Source organism: Hemiscyllium ocellatum, chromosome 23 (genome assembly GCF_020745735.1).
Source record: "Hemiscyllium ocellatum isolate sHemOce1 chromosome 23, sHemOce1.pat.X.cur, whole genome shotgun sequence".
NCBI lineage: Eukaryota > Metazoa > Chordata > Chondrichthyes > Orectolobiformes > Hemiscylliidae > Hemiscyllium > Hemiscyllium ocellatum.
This window is the reverse complement of record NC_083423.1, coordinates 49,282,413-49,306,932: the sequence shown is the minus strand read 5'-3', so window position 1 is coordinate 49,306,932 and position 24,520 is coordinate 49,282,413. Positions and strand designations below refer to the sequence as shown.

Below are 24,520 nucleotides of genomic sequence, written 5' to 3'. Positions count from 1 at the left end.
CAAAAAATCTGCTCGAATTCCTTGAGGAAGTAACAAGCTGGTTAGACCAAGGAGAGCCAATGGATTTTATCCACATGTCAAAAAGGACTTTGACAAGGTGACACAAAGGCGCTATTGAGTAAGATAAGGGCCTGTGGTGTTAGGGGCAAGTGTGGATAGAAGTCTGGCAGAAAGCAGAGAGAGGGGATATAAAGGTCTTTCTCAGGATGGCAGCCAATAACAATTGGTATTCCACAAGGGTTAGTGGTGGGACCACAACTTTTCACTTTATACATTAACGATCTAGAAAAAGGAATTGAGGGCATTCTAAATTTGCAGACAAGGCAAAGATAGGTAGAGGAACAGGTAGCACTGAGGCGGAAGGGAGGCTGCCAAAGGATTTGCACAGGTTAGGAGAGTGAACAAATACATACAAGTAGAGTATAATGTGGAAAAGTGTGAGGGCATGCACTTTGTTAGGAAGAAGAGACATGGACGATTTTGAAAGTGGGGAGAAAATTTAGAAGTCTGAAGTACAGAGACTTGGGAGTTTTAGTCCAGGATTTCTCTCAGGGTAAACTTGGGTCAGTAGTTAGGAAGGCAAATACATCAATGGCATTTATTTTGAGCACACTTGAATATAAAAGCAGCCATATACTTCTGAGGCTCTATAAGGCTCTGGTCAGACCATATTTGGAGTATTGTGTGCAGGTTTGGGCCCCCTATCTCAGGAAGCAGTGTGTTCAGAGGAGATTTACAAGAATGGTCCCAGCAATGAAAAACTTAACATATCAGGAACATTTGAGGACTCTGGCTTTATACTCTATGGCGTTTATAAAGATATGGGGGATTTAATTGAAACTTACAAAGTACTGAATGGTCTGGGCAGAGTGGATGTTGCGAAGACGTTTCCATTGGTAGGAGAGACTAAGACCTGAGGGCACAGCCTTAGGAAGAAATCTGCTCGAAGACCCTTTAGAAAGGAGATAAGGAGAAGTTTCTTCAGCCAGAGAGTGGTGAATCTATGGATTTCATTGCCACAGAAGGCTGTGAGGCCAGGCCATTGCATACATTGAAGTAGATAGGTTCTTGATTGTCAAGAGGAGCAAGGGTTATGGGGACAAAATGGGGAAATGAGGTTGAGAAACTTATCAGCCATGATTGAATGGCAGAAGAGACTCAATGGGCTGAATGGCCTAATTTTTGCTTCTATGTCTTACGGTCTTATAATTATTTCAATTATTGCTTTACAGTCATCATCTACTTGAATAAATCAGGCTTAAAAAAACTTACTCGTCATTCATTACAAAGATACAGTTTTCTTGGGATGTATGTCCTGTCACCGGATGCTTGCAGGTTACCTTCCACTCATTATGACTGCAGGGAAGAAAAAAATGAAAAAGATCTCAATTTGTGATTTCAATACCTGAATCGTTATTGCTCAGTTATCAAGATAACCTAATCAATTCATTTTGCATCATGTACTAATGGACACAATTTCAAATGGGAAATTGGTTGACTTTCTATTTTGCAATCATCTTTCATCCTTAAATAATGGACGTACGTTGTTTGAATTTCCATTAAATTGACTGGCTATGGTAAATTTCTGTAGTAAGCACAATCTGAACAAACTTAAGTCATGCTAGACAAAGGAACAAGGCAGCTCGGTATCCAACTTTCTCTTTCAAATTTGAATTATCTCAAATGACTTCATACTATCATCTCAAATCAAATAAATTATTAAGGCCTATTATTCAAAGGATAAAATGCAAAACTCTGCAGTCAGAAAATGCTTTAAACAGAAAATGCTTTAAACAACCAATGCCAATTATGAGAACAAATAAGCTAATGTTTCAATAGATTCCTCAATCAAACAGCTCTGAAATAGGGTCTACCAGTTGATTGTCAGCTTCTCTACCCTCTTCATGGATAGTGACTGATCTGTGATTCTAGCATTTCTATTTTTGATTCCAAGAACAAAGATAATCTTTTGTACTTCAAGCCAACAACCACACAAAGTTGGGAAAAAAGATGTACGGTTAGAAGCATTGAACCTTTTTGCTATATCCTGTGCATTTTTTACAGTAATGTGCCCTCCTCAATGGCAATAATATCATGAGATAATAAACAAAACTGCATACACTACTCTACATTTGGTATAACTATACTCTTGCGCAAATGAAGCAAGACTTCATTATTCCTGTACTCAGGTAAGATCCTTGGGGGTTTTGTTGTACAGAGACCTTGGAGTGCAGGTTCATAGTTCTTTGAAAGTGGAGTTGCAGGTAGATAGGATAATGAAGGCAGCGTTTGGTCTGCTTTCCTTTAATGATCAAAGCATTGAGTATAAGAGTTGGGAGGTCACGTTGCAGCTGTATAGTTGGGCCACTTTTGGAATATTGTATGTAATTCTGACCTCCCTACTATTGGAAGGATGTTGTGAAACTTTGAAGTGTTCAGAGAAGATTTACAAGAACATTGCTAGGGTTAGAGGATTTGAGCTCCAGGGAGAGGCTGAATAGATTGGGGCTGTATTCCCTGGAGTGTCAGAGGCTGAGGTTTATAAAATCATGAGGAGCATCAACTAGGTTTTTTTTCCCTTGGGTGGGGGAGTCCAGGAATAGAGGGAACAGGCTGAGACTGAGAGGGAAAAAATTTGAGACACCCTTAAGGGGCAATTTTTTCACGAAGAGGGTGGTGCCTGTATGGAATGAGCTGCCAGAGGAAGTAGTGAAGGCTGGTACAATTACAACATTTAAAAGGCATCTGGATGGGTATATGAATAGGAGGGGGTGAGAGGAATATGCATCAAATGCCAGCAAATGGGACTAAATTAATGTAGGATATCTGATTGTCATGGACAAGTTGGACTGAAGGGTCTGTTTCCATGTATATCTCTATGACTCTAATACCCTCAATCTTCTTTCAGTAAAGAGAAATTATTCCATTAGCCTTCCTAATACCTATAATAACAAACGCTAGCACAATCACAGAGGGTCAGACACGATCCTTGCAGAAACAGGAAGCTAATGTTTCAAGTCTAGATGACTTTTCAGATCTGAAGAAGTGTCATCTAGATACGAAACATTAGCTTACTCTCTAGCATTTGTTGTTTTCAGTACAGATTCCAGCATCTGCAGTAATTTGAGCTTTCCTAATAGGTTGCTGCGCTTGATAATAGCATTCAGTGAATACTGTGCACATCTGTTCCTCACACAAAAGTGGATAACATCACATGTTTACACATTATTTTTCATCTGCCATATTCTTGTCCACTCAATAAGCCTGTGCAAATCTTCCTAAAGCTGTTTTATGTCCTCCTCGCAATACACACCAGTTAGCTATGTATCATCCCAAAATTTAGAAATATTATATTTGATCCCAACCTCCAAACCATAGATTGTTATTGCAAACATCTGGGGTCCAAGTACTGATTCTTGCAGTACCCACTAGTTACAGCCTTTCAACGCAAGAATGAACCACTTATTCCTACTCTGTTTTCAGTACATTAGATAATCATTAATCATGCCATCAAGTTACCTCCTTTCCTAATCTTACTAGCAAGCCTCCTTTTTGGGGGCCTAACCAAAAGCCTTCTGAAAATATAAGTATACCACATTCTCCTGGCTCTTCTTTAATAAAGAAGAGCCAGGAGAATGTGGTATACTTATTTGTTAGTTGTTAGTAACATCTTCAATCAATTCCAAAAAGTTCATCAAATACAATGTATGCTGTCTAGGCCTAATCAGATCAAAATCAACTAGATGTAATGGATAAGTGGGTGACATGCAAGGCCATGAGGTTGTACACTGTGCTGGAGTACAGTTCTGCTGCTATTGATGGCCCACAGTGCCTCATCCTTTATACTAAATTCCAGAATTTTCCCTGTTATTGATAAAAGGCTGGTAGGTCTGTAGTTCCCGGTTTTCTCTCTTGTTCCCTTCTAAAATGGTGAGTTGACATTTGTTACTTTCCAATGTGCAGGAATCATCCCAGAATCTAAGAATGCTGGAAGATAATAAATGCATGAATGATCTCTATAGCTGCGTCCTTCAACACTCTGGAATGTAGATAATCGGATCTTACAGAGTTATCAATTTTCAACCCTATAATTTCTCTACTTCAACCTTCTTAATGGCGTCTCGTTTTCCTTAGCCACTTGGATCTCTACTTCTGGGATATTCTTGTATAATTCTCAGTTAAATAAACACAAAATAATAATTTAAAACAAAAACAGAAATTGTTTGAGAAACTTAACAGTTCTGGTAGCAGCTGTGGAGAGAAAGCAGAGTTAACATTGAGTCCAGTGATCATTCTTCAGTTTCAAGTATGGTTTAACTAAGCCTCGATTAGAAGTTTACCATAGTTAATTTATAATTCTTTCTCCCTCTAAATACAAAACCTCATGCCTGGTGTGTTTCTTTGCTGCTATGTTAATCGGTGTCAATAAGTGTAGTGATATATATATATAAATAATAAAAATCTGGAATTAAGAGTCAACTGATGACCATGAAATAATTGTCAACTGTTGGAAAAACCCATCTGGTTCACTGATGTCCTTTAGGGAAGGAAATATGCCATCCTTACCTGGTCTGACCTACATGTGATTCCAGAGCCACAGCAATGTGGTTGACTCTCAACTGCCGTCTGAAATGACCTAGCAAACCACTCAGTTGTATTGATTGCTAGAACATCACAACAAAGAAACGAAACCAGATGGACCACCTGGTATTGACCTTGGAACTGGAAAAGACAACGGCTATAACACAAACAGCCCTGTCAACCATGCAAAATCCTCCTTAGTGCCAAAACTGGGAGAGCTGTCTCACAGACTAGTCAAGCAACAGCCATTCTTACAGAATCATACCTTACGAATAACACTTCAGATAGCATCATTACCATCCCTAGATATGTCCTGTCCAACCAACAGGAAAGACCCAGCAGAGGTGGTGGCACAGTGGTATACAGACAAGAGGCAGTTGCCCTGGGAGTCCTCGACATACACTCCAGACTTCATGAAGTCTCAAGGCTTTAGGTTAAACATGGGCAAGGAAACCTCTTACTGGTTACCATATATCATCCTCCTTTGACTGATGAATCAGTACTCCTCCATGTTGAGCAACACTTGGAGGAAGCACCGAGGGTGGCAAGGGTGCAAAATATACTATGGGTGGGGGATTTCAATGTTCACTACCAAGAGTGGCTCAGCAGTAGCATTAATGAACGAGCCAGTTGAGTCCCAAGGGATATAACTGCTGGACTGGGTCTGCAGCAGATGGTGAAGGAACGAACAAGAGGAGAAAACATACTTGACCTCATCCTTACTAATCTGCTGGCTGCAGAAGCATCTGTCCATGACAGTATGGATAAAAGTGACCACTACACTGTCCTTGTGGAGATGAAGACCCACCTTCACATTGAGAATAACCTCCATCGTATTCTATAGCACTATCACTGTGCTAAGTGGGACAGACTTTGAAATGATCTAGCAACTCAAGAGTGGGCATCCATGAGGCACTGTGGCCCATCAACAGCAGCAGAACTGTACTCCAGCACAATGTGCAACCTCATGGCTGGCATGTCACCCACTTATCTATTACATCAAGCCAGGAAATCAACCCTGGTTCAAAGGAGAGTACAGGAGGGCATGCTAGGAGCAGCATCAGGCACAAATAAAAATGAGGTATCAACCTGGTGAAGTGACCAAACAGGACTACTTGTTGAGCTAAGTGATCCCACAATCAACAGATCATATCTAAGTTCTGCAGTTTTTCCACATCCAGTCTTGAATGGTGTTGGACAATTAAACAATTCACTGGAGGAGGTAGCTCCACAAATATTCCCACCCTCAATGATGGAGGAGCCCGTACATCAGTGCAAAAGATAAGGCTGATGCATTCGTAACAATCTTCAGTCAGAAATGCCATGTGGATAATCCATCTCAAAATCCTCCAATGGTTCCCAGCATCACAGATACCAGTCTCCAGCCAACTCAATTCACTCCATGTGATATCAAGAAACAGCTGGAGGCAATGAGTTCTGATAACATTCCAGCAATAGTACTGAAGATGCTTGCTCCCGAACTTGCCGCTTCCCTAGCCAAGCTCTTCCAGTACAGTTACAGCACTGGCATCTACCTGACAATGTGGAAAATTGCCCAGGTATGTCCTGTACACAAAACGTAGGACAAATCCAACCTGACTAATTACCGCCCAATCAGTCTACTCTTCACCATCAGCAAAGTGATGGAAGGGGTCATCAACAGTGCTAGCAAGTAGCACCTGCTCAGTGATGCCCAGCTTGGGTTTTGTCAGGGTCACTCAGCTCCTGATTCATTCCAGCCTTGGTACAAACATGGACAAAAGAGCTGAATCGGGCAAACACTCTGCTGGTAGAGTCATACCTGGCAATAAGGAAGGTGCTTGTGGTTGTGGAGGGTCAGTCATCTCAGCTCCAGGACGTTTCTGCAGAAGTCCTCAAGGTAGTGTCCTAGGCCCAAGAACCTTCAGTTGCTTCATCAATGACCATCCCTAAGTCGTAAAGTTAGAAGTGTGGTTGTTCGCCGATGATTGCACAGTGTTTAGCACCATTCGTGACTCCTCAGATACTGAAGGAGTCCGTGCTCAAATGCAACATGATCTGAGCAATATCCAAGGTTGGGCCAACAAATGGTAAGCAGCATTCACGCCACACAAATGCCAGACAATGACCATCACTAATAAGAGACAATGTAATCACCGCCCTTTGACATTCAACGGTATTACCGTCACAGAATCCCCCACTGTCAATATTCTTGGGGTTACTATTGACCAGAAACTCAACTGGACTCACCAGGTAAACAAAATGGCTACAAGGGCAGGTCAGAGACTATAGATACTGCTGCAAGTAACTCATCTCCTGACACCCCAAAGTCTATTCGCCAACTACAAGGCACAAGTCAGGAGAGTGATGAAATACTCCCCATTTGCCTGGATGGGTGCAGCTCCAACTACACTCAAGAAGCTTGACATCTTCCAGGACAAAGCAACCCATTTGATTGGCACCAAAGCTACAAACATTCAATCCCTCCACCACCAGCACTCAGTAGCAGCAATGTGTACTATCTACAAGATGCATTGCAGAAATTCACCAAAGACCTTTAGACAGCACCTTCCAAACCCACAACCACTTCTACCTAGAAGTACAAGGGCAGCAGATACTTGGGAACACCACCACCTGCAAGTTCCCCTCCAAGCCACTCACCATCCTGACTTGGAAGTATACCGCTGTTCCTTCATAGTTGTTGGCTCAAACTCCTGGAATTCCCTCCCTACCAGTGTCGTGGGTCAACCCACAGCAAATGGACTGCAACAATTCAAGGAGGCAGCTCACCACCACCTTCTCAAGGGCAAATAGGGCTAGGCTATCAATGCTGGCCAGCCAGCCATGCCCAAGGCCCAAAATTAATTTTTAAAAATTATAAATTTCTACTTTCCTTATTTTGATTCTTATTTTTCCTGATCAAAAAGGTAATATCTCACACCAGTTGAAATTTGTGATTTTAATGCTCAATTTACAAGTTGATTAATGTTTTTCATTTAACTTGTTAGCCTCAATGTACATTCACTTCAATTTGATGTCATCTGCAAATTTTAGAATCAAATACACATTTCCAAGCTTAAATTTTTAATATAAACAGTGGAAGAGTGGTCCTAGAACTGAATCTTTGTGGGACATAATTTTCCAGTAATCTGAATAGCAATGCATTTTCACTCATAGTCTCTACTTTCTCCTGCAGGCAGCTGGCTATCCCTTCTGCTGTTTCATTCTTGGTTCCCCCTTCTTTAGCCACATTAATCATTGTTATTTATGGAAGGCTTCTTGGAAATCTAGATATATTACATTGATTTGGCTTTAACAATTACTTGCGGTAACGTATATCATCTTCTAAGAAATGTAACATACTTCCAAAAATCTTGTTTTAAACCCTTATTCGAAAGCATGTAGAACCAGAGAAATAATACAGCATGGAAGGGGGGCATTCGGCCCGTCTTACCATTGCAGACATAAATTATGCTACATATTACCAATGCCTGCCATCCAGGAGTAATTTTTCACTGTGCATCCTTTCAAGTCGCTAAATTGTAATTTTCAGTAGGCATTCCCTTGGTTTACTTTGCTCTCTGGAAACACTAGTGCCAGATTTATGAATATCTCATTAGTGCCAAACATATCCCCTCACAATATCATTCATTATTATTTACATTGCAATTTTTTATGGCTTTTCAATATCCTTTCTATAATACGATATTTGAAATAATACATGACAAATTAATTCCATGGAAAAAAGTTACAATTTTGTATGGTTTATTTAAACATACATTTAAAATCCTAAATAAACAGGATACAGTTGCAAACTTGCCCTCAAACAGACTGCACAAAGTGACAATATCAAGTTTCCAGGATTGCTTTGAATGATTACATAATGGTGGTGACATAGGACCAAGCTCAGAACCAGATTCTCTGTCCGAATTCCAAAACAGGAAATCATGCAAATGAATCTAGGAAGCAAAAACAAAGGCAGACTCTATTTATCGTTCATTCTAGCTTGATATTGAATTACTGTTAATTAATTTTTTTATATAAAGAAAAATCATAAATTATAATACTCTCAATCCAGGATTCTGAATTTCTGTTGGGGCTAGAATGCAGAATTTATAACAGTATAAATGCTTTTGAACAAGTTAGTGCCTCAAAGATTTCATCTAACAATAAGAAATTGGACAATCTCCCCACACCCCAGTGGGACTGTCTGTTCTTTCAACTCTGACAGTTAGACACACTATTATCATGCCATTCCTACATTCCAATCACCTAATTTGAACTATCATCATCCTTTCTCCCCCATCCCGTGAACTCCATCACTCTCTCACCCTCTGTTTTTTCCACCCACCCCCACTATTGCATAAATGCTGTCACCTCCAAACTTGATGTTAGGTCTGATGAAGAGTCATCGAGACTCAAAACATTAGTTTGCTCTCTCTCCATCAATACTACCTGACCCACTGAGATCTCCAGTGGCTGTTTTCAGTAATCAGCCATAACAACCTCTGCAATACATGTTAGATCATCAAAATGGATACTACCATCACACATGGGAATACCAATCACCACGCACATGGCAGATACTCATGTGACTCAGCCAATGTTGTCCACATCACATCCACTCCATAACACTAAAATAGATTATCTGATGAGTATGGTTTGTGGGAGCTTTCATTTCCTACACCACATCAGAGACTACTCTTCAAAAGTACTTCATTGGTCACAAAACCCAGGAAAATTCCGAGGTGTTAGACAATAGACACAGGAGTAGGCCATTCTGCCCTTCGAGCCTGCACCACCATTCAATATGATCATGGCTGATCATCCTTAATCAGTATCCTCTTCCTGTCTTATCTCCATAACCCTTGATTCCACAATCCTTGAGAGCTCTATCCAAATCTTTCTTCAATGAATCCAGAGACTGGGCAGAGCATACCACACAGCCACCACTCTCTGGGTGAAGACGTTTCTCCTCATCTCTGTCCTAAATGGCCCGTATTTTTAAGCTGTGTCCTCTGGTTCGGCACTCACCCATCAGCGGAAACATATTTCGTGCTTCCAGAGTGTCCAATCCTTTAATAATCTTATATGTCTCAAACAGATCCCCTCTCAGTCTTCTAAACTCAAGGGTACACAAGCCCAGTCGCTTCAGTCTTTCAGTGTAAGGTAATCCCTCCATTCCAGGAATTGACCTCGTGAACCTATGCTGCACTCCCTCAGTAGCCAGAATCTCTTTCCTCAAACTTGGAGACCAGAACTACACACAGTATTCCAGGTGTGGTCTCACCAGGCCCTGTACAGCTGCAGAAGAACCTTTTTGCTTCTATACTCAATCCCTCTTCTTATGAAGGCCAACATGCTATTAGCGTTCTTCACTACCTGCTGTACCTGCATGCTTACCTTCATTGAATGGTATACAAGAACACCCAGATCTCTCTGTACTCCCCTTTACCTAAATTGATTCCATTGAGGTAGTAATCTGCCTTCCTGTTCTTGCCACCAAAGTGGATAACCATACATTTATCCACATTAAACTGCATCTGCCATGCATCTGACCACTCACCTAACCTGTCCAGATCACCCTGTAATCTCCTAACATCCTCATCACATTTCACCCTGCCACCCAGCTTAGAATCATCAGTAAATTTGCTAATGTTATTACTTATACCATCTTCTATATCATTAGCATATATTGTAAAAAGCTGCGGTCCCAGTACTGATCCCTGCGGTACCCCACTGGTCACTGTCTGCCATTCCAAAATGGAGCCGTTTATCACTACTCTTTGTTTCCTATCAGCCAACCAACTTTCAATCCAAGTTAGTACTTTGCCCCCAGTACCATGCGCCCAAATTTTGCTTACTAACCTCCTATGTGGGACTTTATCAAAAGCTTTCTGATAGTCCAGGTACACTATATCTACTGGATCTCCTCATCACATTTCACCCTGCCACCCAGCTTAGAATCATCAGTAAATTTGCTAATGTTATTACTTATACCATCTTCTATATCATTAGCATATATTGTAAAAAGCTGCGGTCCCAGTACTGATCCCTGCGGTACCCCACTGGTCACTGTCTGCCATTCCAAAATGGAGCCGTTTATCACTACTCTTTGTTTCCTATCAGCCAACCAACTTTCAATCCAAGTTAGTACTTTGCCCCCAGTACCATGCGCCCAAATTTTGCTTACTAACCTCCTATGTGGGACTTTATCAAAAGCTTTCTGATAGTCCAGGTACACTATATCTACTGGATCTCCCTCGTCCATCTTCAGAGTTACATCCTCAAAAATTTCCAGAAGATTAGTCAAGCATGATTTCCCCTTCATAAATCCATGCTGACTCTGATCTATCCTGTTACTACTATCCAGATGTGAGACACAATACTAAATTTAAGACACTATTTTAAATTATTTTCTTCCACTGCTCTCCGTACCCAGAGTAAAATACTTCCTGCCACACTCCCCCTGAAAAAAGTTAATAGTTTGCAGTTGCACAGACAAACTCCATATTCAACAAAAAAAAAATTGCGGATGCTAGAAATCAGAAATAATGTTCGCTGTGTGCGTTTTCTATGAACAAGAACAGTATAAAGATAGTTTATCTATTCATTTGCTTTTAAGCCTTTAACCCAGGTTACAATATCAAATTTAGTTTTTGTGCACTCATTATTTGAACAGCATGGTGAAGTTTACTATATTAAGTGAATGCAAGTACTTGGTTTCCACATTATTCTCTGCTGACTGAACAGTTGTTGATCATGTTTGTAAGCTAAATTGCTAAGAATAACCTTGTTAAGTCATTGTAGGAACAACACGTTTTACAATGTAACAGAATGTCAATTTCTACAATCTAACTGCTAGGATGAAGCACTTTTTATTTTGGAAGTCCTTTGGAGGTGATTCAATTGCCAAAAATTAACCGGCACAACACATTTGCCTTCACTTTGTTACACATTAATCATTGAAGCAAAGAATAATTTATAGGCTAAAGCCTGCACACATTTCATTTTTAACAGCATGTTTTGCACAACAACTGCAGTTCATAGTAGAAATATAAATTATGAACATTGTTCAAACCTTCATGAATTCCTTCATAGCACATTCCCTTCCTCAAAATACAATCAAATCCAAACAAATATTTCTAAACATTACTTACATTCTGCTTAGTGGTAAAATAGAAAACCATAGCCTGTATTAATATTCTAATAACCTTTTAGTTGTGAAGGCACTACTTGTCCAATTTATTATTTTTATATGAAGCATTAAAAGATGATAAAATCCACAACAAATTAATTTGCATGCTGAAACATTCTTTTTTGAAAACATAGACATGACCCGCTTACAAATATGAAGGTTGAAGGCAAGAGTTAAGCTTATTCCACATGAGGAAAGCAAAAACCCTTTAACGGAGGTCCATCCATGATTTTTGTTTAAAGGGTTTCTGAATTCCTTCTAAGTATTATTAATTAGAAAACAAGTCAAAATCAGTTTCAAATCTTTAACAACCTTGATGGATTGAACTATGTTAATTTATCAATGAAGAATTAAAGTTAAGATTTCTTTGATATTGCAGAATTCCATCAAGTAAAGAAACCTCATCGGTAGTGTTACCTTTTGATCAAGCAGCGTCTTCCAAGGTTGTAATTGGGAAAAAAAAAGTCTTCACATAATCCTTAACGAGGACTTTTTTTTATTGTAAAAAGTTGTGGAATGCACACTGTTCGTAATTCATAATTATTTGATTAATTTAACAGGACTATTAAATCAGCTGCAGTACCAAATTTCAATAGGGCAGAAGTAGAAAAGAAATCAATGACAAATATCTTGCCTCGAAGTACACGCTTTTCTATGCCTGAGAAGTATTTCAATAACTAAGACTCTGAACTCTATTTAAGTAGTGATGATCTTGAAATAAGCACATTGGAGGATTTGTCATAAGGAGGCTCATTTTCAAGGAAATCTAATGATGCCTTAACTTCAGAAACATCATCAAGACTCAAGACTGATACATTTGCAGAAAATGTTCCAGATCAAAAACACCCTTCAGATTCTGAGCTCTCATTTAATCAGTAAAGTCACAAGTACATTGACACAAATACCCTCCCCCAGTATGTGGCAAATAAAGAATTATTCATAATTTAAATCATACCAATGGAATCTAACATAAACACAACAATGACTGTTGTCTGTTCACTTATACAACACCAGATTACAGTCTAACAGGTTTATTTGAAATCACAAGCTTTTGGGGCGATGCTCCTTAATCTGGCAGAGATACAAAGGCCAAGTCAGACACTGAACTGCAGGTGTGAAGCCTCGCTCAGAATCTGTTTCCAAGTTTAAATCTGGCTGATCTTGTTCCGGAAGCAGATACATTCTATTTTATTCAAAAAAACGCACAATTTGTAGTCACAGTCAGTGTAGCATTTTGCAAATTCCTACTTTCGCAACAAGACCAGCCTGATTTAAAACTCAGACGAGACCTCACACCTGCAATTCCATGTCTGACCTCAGATGTCACCTTTTACATCTCTCCTGATTGAGGTTTGGAAAGTTAGACAGACACTGATAAAAATTTTAATTATCTCAGGGCAGTGACTTGAAACAGATTCTGAATTTGTATCTTTATCAATCGAAACTTGCAATGAGAGTTCTCCATCAGATATTTTAGGTTTGTCCACTTAAACCAACTGAATGATCCTTTGATCTCTCTGCCAATAAACTCTGTCAGTGTGCCCTCTCTCACTGCACCTGACAGAGTGTCATTCCGAAAGCTTCTGATTTCAAATAAACCGGCTGGACTATAACCTGGTGTTGAGAGATTTTTGACTTGGTTGCTTATACAAATAATCTTTATAAAGAATAGTCTAAAATGATTAAAAATAACTGTGCTGAGGAGTTGGACTGAGAATTTAAACTGGCTGTTTGACCATTTACAAATATGTATTCAGTTCGCATCTTTAAAATAATAAAAGATCAAGGTGCTTCACTGGAGCATTATGAAGTAAAATCTTACCAAATTTACAACAGTACTGAGACAGAAAATACCTCAAAATACATAATGCTGCAACACAAACGTGAAACACCACAGGAGGCTAGTGTTCCAGAGTTTTGGCGGAATTGGGAAGATGTTGGTAAGTATCCCCTATTGCCTCCAAAGTAAACTTCCGTACTAATCACATCAAAGAGAGCTCACTCAGCGAAGGCGAGACAGGAAAATTAAATAGGCGAAAGTGAGTACTGCAGATGCTGGAGATTAGAGCCAAGAGTGTGGTGCTGGAAAAGCACAGCCGATCAGGCAGCATCCAAAGAGCTGGAAAATCAAGGTCTCGGGCAAAAGCCCTACATTAGGGATGAGGCTGGGAGCCTCGGGGATGGAGAGAAAGATAGGAGGGGGTAGGGTTTGGGAGGGGGGTGGGTAGGGTAGCTGAGAGTGCAATAGGAGGATGGAGGTGGCAGTAAAGATTATAGGTCGGAAGGGAGCATGGAGCGGGTAGGTGGGAAGGAAGATGGACAGATGGGATAGGTCATGAGGATGGTGCTCAGCTGGAGGTTGGAATTGGGGTAAGGAGAAATGAGGAAACTGGTGAAATCCACATTGATGCCATGGGTTTGGAGAATCCAAAGGTGGAAGATGAGGCCTTCCTCCTCTAGGCGGGTGGTGGTAAGGGAGTGGTGATGGAGGCGGCCCAGGACCTGCATGTCTTCAGTAGAGTGGGATGGAGAGTTAACGTATTCAGCCACTTGGCGGTGGGGTCGATGGGTGCAGGTGTCCTGGAGATGCTCTCTGAAGCGCTCTGTGAGTAGCAGAGGAGCCCTCATCGGGAGTAATGGATATAGAAGATGACGTGTGGAAGTGCAGGTGAAACTTTGACGGATGGTTGGTTGGTGCGGGTACCCCGGAGATGTTCTCTGAAGTGCTGCGCGAGTAGGCTCCAGTCTCCCCAGGGTAGAGAAAACTGCATCAGGAGCTATGGATACAGTAAATGACTGCTAATGGATGTGGAAAGCTCCTTTGGGTCTTTGGACGGAGGTGAGTGGGGAGGTGTGGGTGCAGGTTTTGCAATTCCTGCAGTGGCAGGGGAAGGTGGCCATTTCCACCACCTACAAACGGACCCCACCACCAGAGATGTATTTCCTTCCCTACCCCTATCGGCTTTCCGTAAAGACCATTCCCTCCGTGACGCCCTCATCAGGTCCAAGCCCCCCAAAAACCCACCCTCCCCTCCCGGCACCTTCCTCTGCCACCGTAGGAATTGCAAAACCTGTGCTCACATCTCACCCCCTCTCACCTCTGTCCAAGGCCCCAAAGGAGCTTTCCACATCCATTAACTGCCATTTACTGTATCCATTGCTCACGATGTGGCCTCCTCTACATTGGGGATACTGGATGCCAACTCGCACAGTGCTTCAGAGAACATCTCCAGGACACCCACACCAATCAACCCCACCACCTGTGGCCGAACACTTTAGCTCCCCATCCCACTCTACTGAGGACATGCAGGTCCTGGGACTCCTCCATCACCACTTACCACCCGATGCCTGGAGGAACTCATCTTCCGCCTCAGGATCCTCCAATCCCATGGCATCAAAGTGGTTTTCACTAGTTTCCTCATTTCCCGTCCCCACTCCTTACCTCAGTTCCAACCTTCCAGCTCAGCACCAACCTCATGACCCATCCCATCTGACCATCTTCCTTCCCATCGACCTATCACCTTTACTGCCACTTTCATCCACCTATTGCACTCTCAGTTACCTTCTCTCCAGCCCCACCCCCTTCCCATTTATCTCTCCACACCAGAGGCTCCCAGCCTCATTCCCGATGAAGGGCTTTTGCCAGTAACGTTGGTTTTCCTGCTTCTTGGATGCTGCCTTATTGGCTTTTGCAGCATCACACTCTTGGAAGGAAAATTAAGTACCAAGATACCTTTTCCCAAACTTGCACACCAACTTGTACATCTTGAGAACTATATGCTAATCCTATTGAAGGGGGCATTAATATCTATCCAATTCAGTATGTACCTCGGTATCTAGGTTCACTGGATTATCTTTAATCTTTATTGGAACATGCTGGCCCTGTACACTCCATTTCCTTCTTGAATGTGCCCCACTGCTCTGACACAGATTTACACAAAGCATCATCTACTGGTGCACTCTGGCCAAATCATACTATCTTCCCCTAACCTTAATATCTAGATTAGTACCTTTTGGATCATGTTCTTCAATCTACTTCCCAGCTCCCTAAAATTTTACTTGCAGAACCTCATCCTTTTTCTACCTATGTTGTTCATACCAATATGTACCATGGTCCCTCACCATTTGCCTCCCCTTCAGAATGCCCTGAAATCATTTAGTGGCATCCCTGACCCCGGCAATCTGGAGGCAACATACTATCCTGAAGTTTATTTTGCAGCTACAGAAATGCCCAACTGTTCCCCTTAGAACTGAATCCCCTATTACTATATACCTGCTGTTCTTCCCTTTGATGCAGCTGATTAGTACCTTTTGGATCATGTTCTTCAATCTACTTCCCAGCTCCCTAAAATTTTACTTGTAGAACCTCAGTGTCATGAAGTTGGCTCCTGCTTTTCCCTGCAGTCATCTCTCCTACCAGGATCCAAAATAGTATATCTGTTAGGAGGAGGATGGCCAAGGGAACTCCTGCACCATCTGCATTCCTCTCCACTGCCTGGTGGTTATCCATGCCTTTTGTGCCTGTTCAGTCTTCATCTGTGGTATAGCCACCTCATTGAACATCAGTGATGCTCCAGAGTGAATCAACTTGCACCTCTAGCTACAAAATGCAGATTGCCAGGAGCTGCAGCTCGACAACTTCCTGCTTATGTGATCACTCGGTCAACTGAAGTTTTCCTGTTTCTCCTATGCTAGGAAAATCATATGTACTGTTTGGACTCTGTTAAACCACTTAGTTGCTCGCTTTTTAAAAGAAATTATAATGCTTATGTAAAAAGACTATTAGGTTACTTCCTTTAGACTAACGGTACTTCCCTTACTTATATTCCTTTACTATATTGGCTCTTTCACTTATTCTTGTTGTTTCTCAAATAATCTCTTCTTCCATAAAATACACTTTTTAAATACATGAATCAATCAGCCCACAACTCTCCTGTGACATCACAGTTTGATTTGTTTTCCCAATCAGCAGACCCTGAAGCCATTGCTGTTAACCTTGGACTCTCCTCCCTCTGCTTGATTCAATCTGAAAACTATAGGATTACAAACTGGCAAAAAAAAAAGAAAATGCTACTATCAAACAGAAAAAAATAAAAAGCACCACTCCCTCTCTGCACTGAATTTCCATGGTGCTACGAATTCCCAAAAATGTGCACACAGTCTCACTTTGTGTTCCCTTCCAACTGCTCGTGCGACTTACTGATTTTACTGTATTGATTTTTTCTCTGTAGCAAAATACAAGTCTATAATGATGAGTTCTCTGAGATGGTGGACATCAATGTGCGAATACTGTCTGTTAGCGTAATTGGGGATAATTCAGTTTTAAGAGTTTCAGTAATGAATTTGAATTGTTTTGTTATCTTTGATATACAAAAGAGGTTTCAAAGATCCTCTTTTCATGACGTATTTCAGATTATATCTTTGTTTCAGCAAAACCTGTAGTTGAAAAGTCTTGTTCCCAGGCACACTGGAAAGTCTCATTGTGACATACCCATTCTGAGCAATATGTTCCTGGAAATTAAGATCAATGTTGAATAAACTTCGTGGGGGTCTGATGGACAGCTTCAACCATGTTATTTAGAAATTCCAATATGAATTCCCGTTGAGCTTAGGTGCTTAAGCTTTCAGTTCAGGTGACATCAGTAGCCATTTTTAAGAATCCAAGCTCATTTTTAACTGTTTCTCTCAAACAAAAGTCTCAGGCTTTTAAGTTAATGAATAGTGACAGTCTACATTTTATATCACTTAAATACTATTAACTAAATATGGTTTGCCTATGTTATTCATTCAGTTTTATTTCTTACTTTCCCCAATAATCCCCGTATATTGGAGTCAGCTACTTCTGTTGGGACCACCCAAAGTGTGCCTCAACCCTCTGGAATTTATTTCAATTCTCCTCAGTTCTAGCTGTTCTCAGAGGCAATATTCTTTGTTTTCTGCCTCTTGACTGTCAATGTCTCAGGCCTTTATTCTCATTACTTTCTTGATTTGCCCAACCTACTCTGCTGTTTACTTTCTTATAGTCCATAACTGTGAGGACCACTGTCAATTTTTCCAATGGCTGCAAGCTTGAACAAATCTTTCAACCTCACAAAATTTAAACTGCAGTGAACACACTTAGCATTCTGTCTGCTTAAACTGCAGGCCCAACCTGCTCCTCGGATGCTGCCTGACCTGCTGTGCCTGACCTCCAATCTAGACTCTGATCTCCAGCATCTGCAGTCTTCACTTTCCCCCCGTTATTTATTTTGTCTACCTTCCCTCAGTGACCTGCATCACAAATGAAATCCAAACTGAAGCAAAACTCTCAGCAAACACCCAAATAAATTGAGACCAGAGTTTTGCTGGGCTCTTTCAATCTTCAGGATGTGGATGTCTCCTGCCTTGTCCCAAACAAGCCATGTTTCTCCTCCTACTACTGTTATGATCCCATTTAACTTCCAGCCAATGACTTTGCTTTGTCTAGTCTTATTACAAGTGAAGCATGTTCTTTCTTTATATCAGTTTTTGATTCTAACTTTTCCTCTATTACTTTGGCACCCATCTATCTGTTCTCTAAAACTGGTACCTCTTCCATTCTTCTTTGTTCTAAGCTGCTTCATGGCAAACTTGTTTGTTTGTCAATTTCATAACTCTTAAGTTCGAACTAAAGAAAAACTATCCCCCTCTTGATGTCTTTTTTCTCACTTTCCATTTTCCTCTGTTCTTTGCTCTGCTCTAATTCAAGTCATTTAATTTCTCTTTCTCTCTCTAAGTCGTCTTGTTTTCATTTCTAACTATTTTAGCTAAATCCAGTTGTGATGGTGAATTTCAGGTTTCCTTTCTCCTAATTCTAAATGTTGGATAATAAGTTGAAGCATTTCATCCTTGTAAATTCTAGCTTTTACTTCTACCTTCAATCTGCTATCTCATCCAATTTAATTTTCCTAAAGATTTCATGTCAGCCAGTGTTATATCTTCTACTTCAGAAAACTCTTAGCAATATTCAAAGCCTTCTTCAAATTTCATGCATTAGCCTAATCACAGCAAAGCTGTAGTATGTCCAGAACTATTATGTACCCACTAATTTACAAAGATGGACACAGGTCCCTCTTAAATCCTGTGAATTCAAATCCAACCAAGGGCCTCCAATTGTGGATTCTACCTGACAATAATACTGAAAAAAAGTCAGGTCCCAGACTGAAATCTGATTTGATAGTCATTTTTTTCCCCACTTTAACATTGTGATTTTCTATTATAACACAAGTATATGATGCCACAGATTTGATTCCAACAATAAAACTTATGTTTATTGTATGAAACAAATGATGGTAAAATAGAATAAGCCAAAGCATTTATATATGACACACATTTAAAGATTTTTAAACAGACAGGAAGCTATAATATAGTACTGTCGAGAGTGTGATGCTGGGAAACTACAACAGGTCAGGCAGCATCTGAGGAGCAGGAGAATCAATGTTTTGGGCATAAGCCCTTCATCAGGAAATTCATTCTCCTGCTTCTCAGATACTGCCTGACTACTGTGCTTTTCAACACCACACTCTCAACTCTGATCTCCAGCATGTGCAGTCCTCATTTTCTTTATGCTACATTATTCCCAACAGCATTCCTGTCCAGTACTCAAATACCAGAGAGGGAATTCCTTTCTCTATCATCCAAAGGGTCTGACTGAGATGTGGCTTCAATTCTCCAGTCTCAAAAATCTGACTGTCTCTTCATTGAGCCTACACAGAACTGAGCTTAGATGTTCTCAGATTCAAATAATTTCAAGGATTTAACCAGACACTTCTGGTCTGTAACTTTAAAATCAACCTCCTTATAAACTCTCTCTTTCTGAGAAGCAACTGTTTTACATAGTTCAGCCAAGATTTTTATAAACATGCAAAACTGAAACTCACAAGCCTTTTCCAAGCTACGGGTGTTCCCCCGTTCAATAGAAAGTGAATAAATTACTGGCATTTTGCATGGATTTTTATGCATAACTGTTTGCTCATAAAAATTTTCCCAAAGAAAACAAACTCCATTGCACACCAAGAATTCTCTCTTTCCCACCCCTTTTTTTTGGGAAAGAAAACACCATGGCTACAGAACTATCTGCAAGTTAATTAATAGATCCCCTTCAACCAAATTCCACATGCCATGAGTTCAAATCCAAACTCCAAAATGATTGTTATTAAAATACAAATCACACAACCTTAATACCAGAAGATGGCTTTTGGATATCTTTTGACAATAACTGCATTCTACTTTCATGTTCTCTTTGCCAGTCACACTTTCATCATCATTTCTTTGTGTGCTCTCATTTCTGCTCAGAGGCTCATTTGTTATATGTCATACTTGTTTCATCATATTGTCCATCATCTTTGTCATCCAAATTTTAGGTTCCCCTATTTTTTTACACTCATTTGAATACACTTAGCTTGCACCTAAAACATTGCCTATATTGGCGACATGATTCAACCTCTATACTGATGTATTTCAGTCGGTTTCATAAATAATCTTTCTTCATCTGGCTCAAGTTGATGCATCAATGAATGAACCACAGATACACAAGTATTTCTAATGATAGAACCATCAATAACTTTTCATTAGTGTTATTTTATTCTTTTATCCGTTTTGGTTTGGAGATATGAATTGAGAACTATGAACTGAAGATAGACTTTGGTCTACGAGTAGCAGATTGTATCAAAATAAAGACCAAGCAAACTGGTGTCTAAGAGGATAGACTTGGAAGTTAATTGCGGATTGATTCTTGATCAATAGGTTCAGCAGACTTTTTTTTTACACCAGAAGAGAATGTTGAAACAAGATAGATGTTTGGCCATTAGCGTAGTCTGTAGCTAGGAACTGGTTCCAGCATGTTTGGGAGACATTTATGGTTGAGCAGATGCCAGAGATTGAACAGTAACTGGGACCTCATGGAGACATGTTCTGACAGGGAAAGGCCAGAGTTTGAATTGGGTTTTAGACTATTTTCTGAGAGAATGAGTTTGGCTGTTGATGCTACAGCATGAAATTTGATAACTCCCTGTCTAAGCTCCCAATATCAGCTACTAGAAGGTCAGAGAAAAGATATTAAGTATTACTGACTTCACCAGGGTGAATTGGAAAAGGTAGCCCTGATCGGCATCTTCATTAAATCTACCAAGAAACAATCATCCATGCCTATGGAACAATGCATTGAAAACCATGTCCAGTAATCTAGCCAGTTTTATTTTTTTTTAATCCCTTAATGTTTTCTGCCTTTTATGTAATTGGACTGGAAATAAACCAACATGCCTGTCTTAAGCATGCTGCAGTGCTCCAGCAAAGCCCAGTACCTCACTGTCCACTTGGGAACTGTATGGCCCTCTGGGTTCAATATCAAATTCAACCACTTTAGGGCTTGAAATTCTCCTGTGTCCTCAGCCCAAACCCTACACTCAGGTCTAGTTATCACATAATTATTACAGACCAACTCATTTTTTGCCACAGATGGTCCCCATTAACAGCTATTCACCCTCCTGGGCTGATCATTATCCACTTGTTTGTCTGTCCAATTGTCCTTCTCTCTCTTTGGTCTCTAACCTCACCCATTATGTACTCCTTACCCCTTTACTCCCCCCTCCCCCCCACCCCCGCAACCCTATCTTTTGCATAAAAACCTACATATTTCTAGTTACCATCAGTTCTGAGGAAGAGTTACTGAACTCAAAACACTAACTCTGATTTTTCTCCAAATCTGCTGCTAGATCTATTGAGCTTTTCCAGCAATTTCTGGTTTTGTTTCTGATTTCCAGCATCTGTAGAACTTTCCATGCTTTTTTTATTGAAAATAAAGCTCAGTGGGTTTAAATCATTAGATAGGTAAAAACAATGAATGCAGATGCTGGAAACCAGATTCTGGATTAGTGGTGCTGGAAGAGCACAGCAGTTCAGGCAGCATCTGAGGACTAGTAAAATTGACGTTTCGGGCAAAAGCCCTTCATCAGGAATACAGACAGAGAGCCTGAAGCATGGAGAGATAAGTGAGAGGAGGGTGGGGGTGGGGAGAAAGTAGCATAGAGTACAATAGGTGAGTGGGGGAGAGGATGAAGGTGATAGGTTGGGGGGTGGAGTTGATAGGTGTAAAAGAAGATAGGCAGGTAGGACAAATCATGGGGACAGCGCTGAGCTTGAAGTTGGGAACTGTGGTGAGGTGGGGGAAAGGGAAATGAGGAAACTGTTGAAGTCCACATTGATGCCCTGGGGTTGAAGTGCTCCGAGGTGGAAGATGAGGCCTGCAGACGTCTGGTGGTGAGGGAGCAGCGGTGAAGGAGGTCAAGGACCTCCATGTCCTCGGCAGACTGGGAGGGAGAGTTGAAATGTTGGGCCACAGGGTGGTGTGGTTGATTGGTGCGGGTGTCCCGGAGATGTTCCCTAAAGCGCTCTGCTAGGAGGCGTCCAGTCTCCCCAATGTAGAGGAGACCACATCGGGAGCAACGGATACAATAAATGATATTGGTGGATGTGCAGGTAAAACTTTGATGGATGTGGAAGGCTCCTTTAGGGCCTAGGATGGAGGTGAGGGAGGACGGGTGGGCGCAGGTTTTGTAATTCCTGCGGTGGCAGGGAAAGGTGCCAGGATGGGAGGGTGGGTTGAAGGAGGGCGGGTTGAAGGAGGGTATGGACCTGACCAGGTAGTCACGGGGGGAACGGTCTTTGTGGAAGGCGGAAAGGGGTGGGGAGGGAAATATATCCCTGGTGGTGGGGTCTGTTTGGAGGTGGCAAAAATGTCGGCGGATGATTTGGTTTATGCGAAGGTTGGTAGGATGGAAGATAACATCAACATCAACTGCATTCCACCCTGATCTAAATTTACCTGGACAATCTCTGACACCTCCCTCCCCTTCCTGGACCTCTCCATCTCCATTAATGACGACCAACTTGATACCGACATTTTTTTTTTTACAAACCCACCGACTCCCACAGCTACTTGGATCACACCTCTTCCCACCCTATCTCTTGCAAAAATGCCATCCCAATTCCTCCACCTCCACCATAACTGCTCCCAGGAGGAACACACCAGATGGCCTCCTTCTTTAGAGATCACAATTTCCCTTCCCACATGGTTAAAGAAGCCCTCCAACACATCTCGTCCACATCCCGCACATCCACCCTCAGACCCCACCTCTCCAACCATAACAAGGACGGAACGCCCTGGTGCTCACCTTCCACCCTACCAACCTTCGCATAAACCAAATCATCCGCTGACATTTCTGCCACCGCCAAACAGACCCCACCACCAGGGATATATTTCCCTCCCCACCCCTTTCCGCCTTCCGCAAAGGCCGTTCCCCCCGTGACTACCTGGTCAGGTCCACGCCCCCCTACAACCCACCCTCCCATCCTGGCACCTTCCCCTGCCACCGCAGGAATTGCAAAACCTGCGCCCACACCTCCTCCCTCACCTCCATCCAAGGCCCTAAAGGAGCCTTCCACATCCAAAGTTTTACCTTCACATCCACCAATATCATTTATGGTATCCGTTGCTCCCGATGCAGTCTCCTCTACATTGGGGAGACTGGACACCTTCTCGCAGAGCGCTTTAGGGAACATCTCCGGGACACCCGCACCAATCAACCACACCTCCCTGTGGCCCAACATTTCAACTCTCCCTCCCATTCTGCCGAGGACATGGAGGTCCTGGGCCTCCTTCACCGCTGCTCCCTCACCACCAGACGCCTGAAGGAAGGACGGCTCATCTTCCGCCTCAGAACACTTCAACCCCAGGGCATCAATGTGGACTTCAACAGTTTGTTCATTTCCTCTTCCCCCACCTCACCACAGTTCCCAACTTCCAGCTCAGCACTGTCCCATGACTTGTCCTACCTGCCTATCATCTTTTCCACCTATCCACTCCACCCTGCCCCCCACAACAACCTATCACCTTCATCCCCTCCCCCACTCACCCATTGCATTCTATGCTGCTTTCTCCCCACCCTCCTCTCACTTATCTCTCCACGCTTCAGGCTCTCTGCCTGTATTCCTGATGAAGGGCTTTTGCCCGAAACGTCGATTTTACTGCTCCTCAGATGCTGCCTGAACTGCTGTGCTCTTCCAGCACCACTATTCCAGAATTAAATCATTAGATTACTTTGTTGTTTAATTTTGTTCTGCTAAAGTTAATGTACTGTTAATAAGGTTTTCTGTTTAAGGTATAAACTGATGTTTATAATTGCTTACGTGCAGAGTCTGGGATTGATTATTTGATAAGTGTGATTAAGAACTATTTGAGTCAATTTTGAAGGTCTTCATTTTACTGTGTTGCGAATCCAGAGGCAGAAACGTTGATTTGGTTTGGCTGTCTTAGTGTCATAACACTGAAATGGACAGTAATTGAGAAAGAACTGCAACATCTGATAACTGCATCATTTTTAACTCTGATTATGTCAAAAGAGACAAATATCGTTCAGTATGATGGTGAGTGGAAAATCAGTTTGCATTAACTGGTAGGCTGAAGTAATAAGTGTTCTTAAACAGAATCAAACTTAATAGATGAGAACAGAAACGACTCAATGGCCCTTCAAAGCTTTGCTGACCAACCACATTAACAGAAAGAATCAGTCAGAAAATTTCTCATTGCCCAGAGGCACACACTGTGAAAGATAACATGCTGTACAGCATAACACACATCAATTGAACAAGATGACCTTGATGCCAAGATGGCATCAGTGAATCATAAAACACACACAAAAATAGCTTAAAATACTATCTAGCGACATTCAGATCTCCCCTGTAGCT

At 41.5% G+C, this 24,520-nt stretch overlaps 1 protein-coding gene across 4 annotated transcripts in view; it reads right to left on the bottom strand.

Annotated features, from left to right (window-relative positions):
• The window catches only part of plekha5 (pleckstrin homology domain containing, family A member 5), a 341,912-nt gene that overhangs the window by 138,632 nt on the left and 178,760 nt on the right, over positions 1 to 24,520 (bottom strand). For all 4 annotated transcript variants that reach the window (XM_060842972.1, XM_060842969.1, XM_060842970.1 and 1 more), the window contains one exon: positions 1,273 to 1,356. In XM_060842972.1, coding sequence (XP_060698955.1) covers positions 1,273 to 1,356 — 84 coding nt within the window. The remainder of the gene's footprint in view (positions 1 to 1,272; positions 1,357 to 24,520) is intronic.